The sequence below is a fragment of the Octodon degus genome, unplaced genomic scaffold (genome assembly GCF_000260255.1).
Source record: "Octodon degus isolate 3935 unplaced genomic scaffold, OctDeg1.0 scaffold00128, whole genome shotgun sequence".
Lineage (NCBI taxonomy): Eukaryota > Metazoa > Chordata > Mammalia > Rodentia > Octodontidae > Octodon > Octodon degus.
In genome coordinates this window covers 1,212,105-1,222,297 of record NW_004524704.1, presented here as the reverse complement: position 1 = coordinate 1,222,297, position 10,193 = coordinate 1,212,105, and the positions used below count along the sequence as shown (strand labels likewise).

General features: G+C 47.3%; 1 protein-coding gene across 1 annotated transcript in view; it reads left to right on the top strand.

Annotated features, from left to right (window-relative positions):
- The window catches only part of Etv5 (ETS variant 5), a 66,851-nt gene that overhangs the window by 21,464 nt on the left and 35,194 nt on the right, over positions 1–10,193 (top strand). Inside the window, exons 6-7 of the mRNA XM_023700927.1 lie at positions 5,496–5,625; positions 6,467–6,772. Coding sequence (XP_023556695.1) covers positions 5,496–5,625; positions 6,467–6,772 — 436 coding nt within the window. The remainder of the gene's footprint in view (positions 1–5,495; positions 5,626–6,466; positions 6,773–10,193) is intronic.

Below are 10,193 nucleotides of genomic sequence, written 5' to 3'. Positions count from 1 at the left end.
CATTTATTCCACTAAGCCATCCCCCTGGCAGAAATAGTTCTTATCATGTGTTGACTTTGTATTCAGTGACTGCCAAATTAGCCTGGTCTTCTGTTTTATGAATACCATACTTAGGTATTTTCTACTGCTTGTGAGTAACTTGTATTTATTTTTCTTATCTTCCTGGATTGGTTAGAACCAGGCCAGTGTCAGATTTGAAAAAATCTTCCAAGAAGTTCCCTAGATTAGTATGAAAGCAACTGTGAGGTAAAGTTGACATCTAAATGTAAAATGGGGCTACGGGGGCCTGCAGAGCTCTATCTTGTAGTGTATGCATGCAGATTGGGAATTAATGAAACCTGTTATTTTTCTTTTTTTAATTTTTCTTTTAAAGAATGTAAAATAGTGATAGAAAAACACAGCATTAGAAACGATACAAAATTTCACTAAACAGAATAATAGGAATTCAACCATGGTAGCTGTATTACATGATGCTGTTTTTAAAGTCTTTTTCTGAGGTGGTTTGACTGTGAAGTTCAGGCTGGCCTTGAGCTCACTTTGTAGCACGGGCTAGTCTCGAACTCGCAGCGATCCTCCCGCCTCAGCCTCCCACTACCTGCCCTTGGCTTTTCTACTCCTGACAGGCAGACTTCCATGAACATTTGTGTGCTGATCCTTCACAGAATTCTTATGGTTAAATATGACGACAAACAGCACACTCAGAGTGTTCTTGCCTCAGATAGTAAGAAAGGGTTATCCAGAAGAAGTTTTAGGGAAAGGCAGGATTTCTGGGGTGAGAGGTGACACGCAGCCAACATGTGGAGCGTGGCTCGACAGTCATGCCCAGGGAAGGTACCAGGTCCTCCAGAGTGCTTGCAGCTGTCCTCACGAACAGCAGGCTCTGCTCAGCTGGAGTGTGGGAGGGAGAGTTGGACCCCTCAGGTGGCACGCTGGAACTGGAGGCAAGGGCGAGAGGAGAAAGAGGATGGGGTGCTCAGCTGCTGGTAGGGGCAAGGAGGCCCCTAGACCTCTTGGTGCTAAAGTTAGAGGAAAGTGTATGTGCTGGAGTGGATTGAAGTGCGTGAGGCACAGTATGTCCCCAACTGAGAGTAAACATGAGAAGACAACCCTGGGAGCTGGCAAAAAAAAGTTTCTCCAGTTGTCTGGCTTATTTTCCTTCTTCTCTTTCCCTGTTTAATCTTTTTTCTTTTTTGGCAGTGCCCGGGATCCAACTTGGGACCTTGTGCTTGCCTGGGAGGTGCTTGTGCTGCTGAGCTGTCTCCCGGACCCTTAATCCCTTTCTTGATTCAGTCTGTTTTTTCTAAGATTCCCTCTAGCAAGCAATAGGAGAGTAACTAACAGAGACCTGCTTGGGTGGAAGTCCTTACCACTGCCAGGCTGTGAGGCCCCGGGAAGCATTTTGAGCCTTGCGTTTCTCTCTGTAGGTGAAGACAGTGGAAGTAATTTCCTTACTGGGCTAGGGAGATTGAAGAAAGCGCGTGTGTTAGTCGGCTTTTCGGCACAGTGACAGCATAAAGGAGGGGAAACCTAAGGAAGCAAGATCTATTTTGGCTTCCAGTCTGGGGGGGCGGGGGGGCACTGCATGTTTAAACCGTAATAATAGCTAAGGGCTCCTTGGCACCAAGTAAGTGGGGGAGGGGTTTGTGTGGCAGCTCCTGGCTTATCTTCGTTGTTCCTTTGTAGAAATGTTGGTTCTTCTTGTCTACTTTTCCTTCATTTCGGAGCAACTCAACTGGTTTCAGTGGTATTTTTAAAACAGGTCAATGTCTTCTCATTTTATTTATTTACTTTACTTTTTTGCAGTACTAGGGATCAAACTCGGGACCTTGCGCTTGCCAAGCGAGCACTTACTCCACTGAGCTATCTCCCCAGCCCAACCCCGTCTTCTCATTTTCACGTACGCAGGGGGTGAGTGGCCATTTCCCACTGCTGTCCGTGTGGAAGAAGGCTGCTAAAGTGACAGTGGGGAATGCTCAGCTCATCTTCCTTCTGAGTGACTGCAAGACCCTGGGCAGTTCATCAGTTCCTTTGGGCCTCTGCTTTCTGAGCTGAAAGTAGAAGGGTTTTGATTAAATGTACTGAGGCCTCAGTGTATCTCCTATGCAGGCAGTGACGAAAGGACCTCGTCTGTGTTACTCACCATTGCGAGCGCACCACCTTCAGATCACTTGGTCATAGCAGATGCTTGGGTGGCTGGGGATGTAGCTCAACAGGCAGACGGGAGAAAAGACAAAATACTCAAAGAAGGGGAAGGGGAAGGAAAAGAAATCTATGTGACAAAGGAGGTGACCTGTAATCATCAGTAACTATTCCCAGGGGCCCATCTTTGGTAGCTCTGAGCTTTAATGCAAAGGTTCTAGTTATGGACATTTCTCAGCCCAGTAGTCAACATTTTCAGCATTTCTTTTCGAACTTCTCAAGAGGCCTCTGTCCCCCTTCAATTCCAGTTCACTGCCATCTCTTACATTGCTAGGCCCCTGTCATCTTTCAGTAAGTTGGCTGTGCAGAGCTTCTCTGTTTTTGAAAGTGCAGCGTGTAATTATTCAACATCATAGCGCCACCTGCAAGGTGCTGTGCCATTTTCTTTATTTCTGAGGCGGCATCACGTACCCCATTTTATAAATGAAGCAACAGACTGAAAGCCAGGAGCACTCTGCGGGCTTCTGGGTTCCTGCCAGCACTGTCCCTCGCTGGCACGAGGCACGGTCTGGGTCCCTTCCATGCCCTCTAGCGCAGCAGAACTCGGGGCCCTCAGCCTCTTGCGTGGCCTTCCCAGCGGCCCTGTGGTGGCTCTTGGTGTGTGTCGGTGCAGTGTTTCCTTTCTTGTTCCTGCCTCATTCCATTCTCTCCTTAGAATGGTTAATGCTTCGGGAAAATCCTGTGTGTGACTGATGCTGTGCCTAGCCTTGTAGGGTGGGCCAGGTCACCACCTGTGAGGTTCAGAACCTCTTGGAGCCAGGCAGGGTAGCACATCCCCGTGATCTGATTGCTCAGGACGCTGAGGCAGGAGAGATCGTGGAGTTCAGGGCCAGGCTGGGCTATGTAGGAGTTTAGGGCCATCCTGAACTAAACAGTGAGACCCTGTCTCAACAAATAAATCCAGTTGGGAATATAATCTACTCATTCACACATCCAGTACTTTTTTTTTCCATGCTGTGCTTCTTGAATATCCCCTTTGTTATATCAAACATAAGGCTCCATATCTAAGCCGATACTATACAGTTGAAAGCCCAGGTTGGCTGATGTACAGCCAAGAGTTCTGTCCTGATTTGAATAAATCAAGATACCAGAATTGGCTGGCAGTTTAGATTCCATTTTGAAGTATTATGTGCCATTCCTGAAATCATTATAAAATTTTGCTTTCTGGGCAATGTGATTTGCACTCTAGCGGGAGGCAGAAGTGGCCCCTTGTGTAATGGCCATAATGTGAAAATGTCCAAACGTTTCTAAAACCTGAAACGATAAAATGGGATAGTACAGTATCATTTCCTTTCTACACTTAGCTAAAGCAGTGATTGTAATCATTATTTTTAGATGAAATAAGCAAAATCAACCCCTCGAGGACACGAAGCTGCTGGCTAGATAGTGGGACACTGCTTTCTGTGGTAGCGCCCTGGTGAGCGGCTGCGCAGGGCCCGCGCTGGGGATGCTGTCTGTGCGGGAGAAGGGGCTTTCTCCAGACACTACGGCTTGCCTTTCTCACCAGCGTTCAAACAAGCGTAGCTACTTTGTGCATCTGAGTATCTGAAAGCACTTGATAACAATTGAATGTTGGCTGCTGTGATGTCACTTGGGGGGGGGACTCTAATATTAGACTTCTAAATATAATCTGCTAGTTCTCAACTTATTTCATGTATTCTGGAGATGCAGTTGGCATTATGTAAGAAAGGAATTATGAAAACCAGTCCCTTCCGCTCAGACCCTGGCAGGAGTTAGCTTTGTAATGCTGTCAGCAGTGACAGAGTTTGTCCACGTTGTGTGTTCATAATGACCCCAGAGCCTGGGGTTTAGGAAACAGGGAGAAATGAGCTTACTGCTCAGTTTGTTCAGCCTTATCAGATGGAAGAAGGATGATTGTGGACCTATTTCTACTTAGTATAACCACTAAAAATTAACCAAACTCCTTGAAAGGGTTTTAGGAATAAACAGTGAGTCAAACAAAATTTTAATGGGGCACTGGGGCACTGGCTGTGGTTAGTTATTTAATAAGACCTTTGAGATGGTGGGAAGCGGCCACGTAGAAGGTTAACTTGGCTTCGCTGCCCTCCAAGGTGCTACACAGATAACAGCCATTCAGCGGCCTCCCCAGGAGAAGACAGCCCTCGCAGTGTCCTTAGTAGGAGCGAGCCTGCTTTGGGTAAAGGGCCCTTGTATGTGAGTCACCTTGACTTTGAGAAATTCTTTGCTCTCTCAGAATCATACATGGAATATGCAGCTGGCTTCCACCGTACAAAGCAGCCGCTCCTTGCACTGTCATTAACACCGCCTTAGTGCATTCTCTGGTGCTATCACAGAGGGCCACAGACTGGAAAATTTATTGAGCATAAGTTTATTTGGCTGATGGTTCTGGGGGCCAGGGAGTGTCTGATGATGTGTTCATGCTGCTCTATAATAGAGCAGAAGAGTAGAAGAAAAAAAAAAAAAAAGACTTCAAAAATGCCTCAGAAAGATGCCTCTGGGAGGGCATATTTTATAACCGCCCACTCCCCCTAGAACATTAACCCCTTCCTGGGGTGCAGCTCTGCTGACCCAAGCACCTCTGAAGGGCCTGGCCACCTCTCACCGCCTGCCTGGAGTTGAGATAAAACCGCAGCACAAGTTTAAGCCGACTGGCTCCCATCATGCGGTGGCTGGCGCTGTGTGCAGGGCCTGCTGTGGAAACCCCTTTGTTCAGATGTCTTGTGCACCATTGGCCTTGGGCAGCTGCTGAGTTTGGTCTGTCAGCTTTAAAAAAAAAAAAATTGTAATGTTCCTGATGCTGAATATATCTTACTCAAAGCAGAAAGTTAAGAGTTACGTGATGGAGTTTTTTATTATTGTTTTTAATTACATATTTAATTGGTAAGTATACAGCCAAGCAAGAAATAACTTGCCACCCCATTTTCAACTATTTGATAAAGAACACATATAATGTCTGCCAACCCGTTTTGTTTTGGGCTGTTTTGTCCTTTTTTGGGAAGATTCCTTGTGTCTGCAACTCTTGGCATCCCACTACCACCTACATTTTCTTGAGTCCCCATTAGCTCAACACACACACACTTTTTTTTAGTGCAGAGCTTCTTGGAAGCAACCCATGACCAAAGAAATGGGGGGTGGGGTGGAGTAATTAAGTGTCCAGTGAAGCTACCTTCTTTCTGAGGTTTTAATTGGCTCCCCGTGGAAGGTCATGAGTGTGTTTTGCTTTTCCTGCCGCGTGACTTTCAAGAACAGTGTACAGAAGGAAGCCTCGTGCACCCCGTAACAGTTGTCCTCTGCCTGTCCCCCAATCCCTGCAGTGGTGCTTCACGCCCCCCCGCCCACCAAGATCAAGCGGGAGCTGCACAGCCCCTCCTCTGAGCTGTCATCCTGCAGCCATGAGCAGCCTCTCGGTGCTAACTACGGAGAAAAGTGCCTCTACAACTACTGGTGAGTGAGGCGTGCTTAAGGGGTCACCAGACCGCAGGCTGAGCATGCCGGTGTTGCCTCGGCACCAGGTCACTGTCGCCCTCTCTGTGCAGCCCACTCCTCTTGGGGCCACTTTGCTGCAGTACAAGAAGCAAACATTCAAGTGGGGTGGCTCTCCAGGGAACTAAGTTTGTGAAGTACTGAGCCCTCCTCAGGGAAAGGGCCTGGAATACCGGGATATTTGGCCTATAGCTTTGAGACAGGTAATAAATACTACTTCCTGCCTGTCATATGTTAATGTGAACTTTAAGCACCCAGGATGTAATCTTCAAATCAGAGTATACAAAAAAGCCCCACGCCTGTGCCCTTTACTTAAGAATATCCAGGCCCCGGGAATGAAGCTTTAATTTTAAAATCATTCTTTGCAGTGGAAGGCAAACACAGACCGCCTGAGGCACAGGAGCAGAGTTGTTAGCGCTGGTGATACTTCCTCAGATGTTCACCTTCCAGGAAGGTTCCAGCCAGTTCCTGGGAACCCTGGAATACTTGGGAGAGGGGCCGAGAGCACCGGGGCCCTGCGCTCCCTGCGCCCATCCACCCCTACAGAGTTCTTTTAGAAGGAGGGAAAAAGGAAACCGGAAGCAGAGGCTAAAATTATCTCTGAGAAAAATCACTAAAAGTGTTAAACAAGTCCCTGTGACGCAGTGTGTTTGTCACTTCGCTGAGGTACAGATATTCCCTCCGGGCTGCTCACAATTTAACTATGCTAATGCCGCCATTTCCTGGCAACAATGGGCTGCAAACTGGAGTTGTGCTGGACCTGGTAACCAGCTAATGGTTCCTTCTCTTTTTCTGTTTACAGTGCCTATGACAGGAAGCCTCCTTCTGGGTTCAAGCCATTAACTCCTCCCACCACCCCCCTGTCACCCTCCCACCATCAGAATTCCTTGTTCCCCCCACCCCAGGCGACCCTGCCCTCCTCAGCCTCAGCAGCGCATGCCCCTGGAGCTGGCCCAGTCCCAGTCCAAGCTGTGGGCCCTGCTCCGACCCCTCATCCGCTTTCAGAACCTGGACCACAGCAGCAAACCTTTGCAGTCCCTCGGCCACCGCATCAGCCCCTGCAGATACCAAAGATGATGCCTGAAAACCAGTATCCGTCAGAACAGAGGTGGGTGCTGTCCTGGGCTTTATTAACCGTGTCCCCTGAGCCTCCTTTCCTCCCTGGAGAGGGGACACAATGACTTGTATGCACCAGGTACCTGTAAAGCTCTTCTCCCTTGTGGAGTGAGACCAATGCGGACGTGACCTGCTTATGCACCCTGCTGTTCCTCAACAGCTCTGAAGGATTTATAGAAGTTACTGCGTCGTTATGAGCAGGGAGAGATGATTAAGTCCCCCCCAGAGCTAGAGGAGTGTGGATTTGCTCAGGGTGTAATCTGCTGGCTCCTCCACTGGGTGCTGCCTGTAAGAGCTGAACTTCAGTTTATGTTGCCCATAATTATTTCATTACCGTTACTTACTTACATATTAGGAAAGATTGTTGAGATACAGGCAGCATTCTGATTCATCTGATCTAAGACATTTCAGCAGCAGTTTTGTTAAGACCCTTGGTTATAATGGCTTGCTTTGCAGATAGAAATCTGATTACACTGCAATTCAGGTCCTTTTATATTCCTGATGAGCCTGAAACCTCAGAGGTCGCTTGTCCAGAGCTCTTCATTCATTGAAAAAATAGAAAGTAGAAAGCCAAAGTTTGGATGCTTGGTGGCCTCCTTTGTGCGGGGCACTCGAGGGCTTGATTTATTCCAAGTCACAGAGGCTGCCAGTGACACAGGCAAGGGCTGCGGGGTGGTGACCTCCGCACTTTCCTCCTGTCTTGCTGTGCCTTGGGTCCTGTGCCTTGGGTCATCTTCAGTGTGGAGAAGGGAGAGAGCCCGTGAAGGGAGGGTGTAGGAGTGTGCCTTCCCCAGGCATGGCCGACCAGCGCCATCAGCGCTTACCTGCAGGATACCTGCCTTATTTCTAGGTGAAATCAGAAGACTAATACAGCGCTTCGGTTCTGAGCTTACCCGCCTTCGCGCCGATAGCCACCGCAAAGAACCCCTGATAGCGGCTGGCCCGTGTTGGCACCGTCCCTTGGGTCAAGGGCGGAACATCCATGACCTGTGTGGGCCAGTTTTGCCAAACCTTGACTTAAGACCGGCTCAGGAGTGGGGTCCCTACTGCCTCTGGGACTCACCAAAAGAGACAGCTGCCACCAAGCTTTTGGCAGTTACCACCTCCTATTTTAACAGCCTTATTCTTTTTTCAAGAGAATGGAGAGGATGGGGTTTTTATGTGAAAAGTACAGGGATTTTTTTTTTTTTTTTAAATTGGCCACTAATTGGGATAAAAACATTTAACATTTTTCAGGCTAAACTAAACCTCTCAAGCCAAATCACTCTGCAATCCTGTCAGTTTGTGACCTCTGGTTGGTCCAGACCCATTTTTGTTGCAGTAGTTTTTAGTATTATGTTTTAAAGCCGCATTCAGCGGAGGGTTATTTATGGGAGAAAGGGAGATGAGATGATGTATATGTTCACTATTTGACATAGTTAGCAAACTTTATATTTGTTACACCTTGAGTAGAGGAAAATGACTACTTCATGGTAAATTTGTTTTCCTAGTATTTCCTTCTCAAGCCTTGTTTTTATCCAGGAGCTTGTGTAGTAGGTTAGTGGGTTGCTCGTGGTTAGCTGTAGTCAGGGGAAACTGCCCGGATTCCTTAGAAGTCACGTCCCCTCTGGCAGGCTGGCTGGAGGAGGTAACCTTAGTCGCAGATAAGGAGTCTACTGTCTCCAGGCTCCCCAGCCTCCTCCCTAGAGGAGAAGGTTTGAATTCCTGAGACTTACGACTGGCTGCCCTCAGGGTACCTGAGGGCAGGGTGCAGGCTCTGAGTGCAGGGGTCGGTTTCTGGGTGATTCCACCTGCTGTCCACTGTGGAATTGTCTCCTGTACACTTAGCTTGAGGGAATTACGGTTCTAAAACCAAAAGACACTACACAGGGTGCTAGCTGGGGCAAAAGGGTAGTGTTCTCTCAGTTCCTGGGTCAAAACAGGAAAAACCTTACCGCAGTCCTCCAGACCTCTGTAGCAGAGTGCTGCAGTTTCAGAGCTGGGGTACACAGCAAGCCCTGGGCATTTTGGTCCAGATGGGGACCAAAATGCAGACTCTGTCTCTACTCCAGAGTTGAGTTACAGGGTCTTGGTGGGTAAAAATTACTCTAGTACACAATTAGAACTGCCCTTGTCTATTTTTTTTTATTATGCAACCATCATTTAATCACAACATAGAACACTATAACATTATAACAGTGATGCCCTTGTCTGTTAATGTGTATCTGTGAGATAATTGTGTGACGTAAATACATCAAAAACATGACAGTGATTTTGCTTGTAGATACTGGATACCACACAGAGAGTAACACATTAGCATTCCTGGTTTGGTTTTATAAAAATAATTACTGTCGGGTATAATAACAAGCTTAATAATCACACATTTAATAACTTCTCTTCCTGCCCCAAAGTGGAACAGGTTACTTTTGCTAGTAACTAGAGTTTAGCTTTTGCTCCTAACTTCTGTTAAAAGTGCAGAAATTCAAAACTCATTCGCTAAAATAGATTACAATATTTTGCAAGATAGAGAGAATCAAGTCTTACTTGAAACTCCTCAACTCTGCTGTCTGAGACAATAAAAAGAAATCTCTGACCGGCTGACCTCCCCTGATGTCTGTGAAAGCTTCAGTAAGTGACCTTGATGGATGTTTCAACCTTGAGCTTCACCATCGCTTAATCTGCCAGACCTCTGTCTGCCTCAAGCCCTTAATCCCATGTCCCGAGCACGTGTGGCAACATCATGGCTGTTTCATTCTCAGTGTGCCTCATCTGTTCCCTGGAGTGAAATACACTCCAGGATAAAAGGCTTTAGACCCTTTTCTTTGACTGCAATTAGCCCTATCTTCATTGCTCCCAATATATTTTTATTGGTGGTGATTGTAGTTTGGTAGGGTCATGCTTTAAAATATATATAATCCTATCAGAAGTGCACGCTTAATGTTTTAGGTGCTATATAACCCTTCACAGTGCAGTTTATTTTTAGATGATAAATACCAGGCTTGAAACCTGTGTTTTATAAACCAGTGATTTCCTCCCTGTGAGCAGGGGTAGGCATGCTAAGCTGGCATGCCCAGACCCCATTCTCTTTATCCAAAGAGACTGACCAGCTGCTCCTCAGGGGAGGTGGGCCTTTCCTGCAGCCAGGTTTGCCATCTGCCGGTCTGCGATGGTCCCATGGACCAAGTAGAAGGACATGTCAGATGTTTCTCTGTGGCATCCCTCGTGCTGGCCACGTAAGTTTTATCTTTTATCGTGCTGAATCGCATAAGATCTTGAACTGAGGAAAGTCCTGCAGTTCAGCTGAAGAGGCCCCACTGAGGAAGTGTGCCACCTGAGAATTTTGGAATGTGCTGTTTGACCACGTCAAGAAGTAAAAATCCAGGGGCCGGGGGGTGGGGATGGCTCAGTCGAATAAGCGCTTGCCTGGCAAGCAC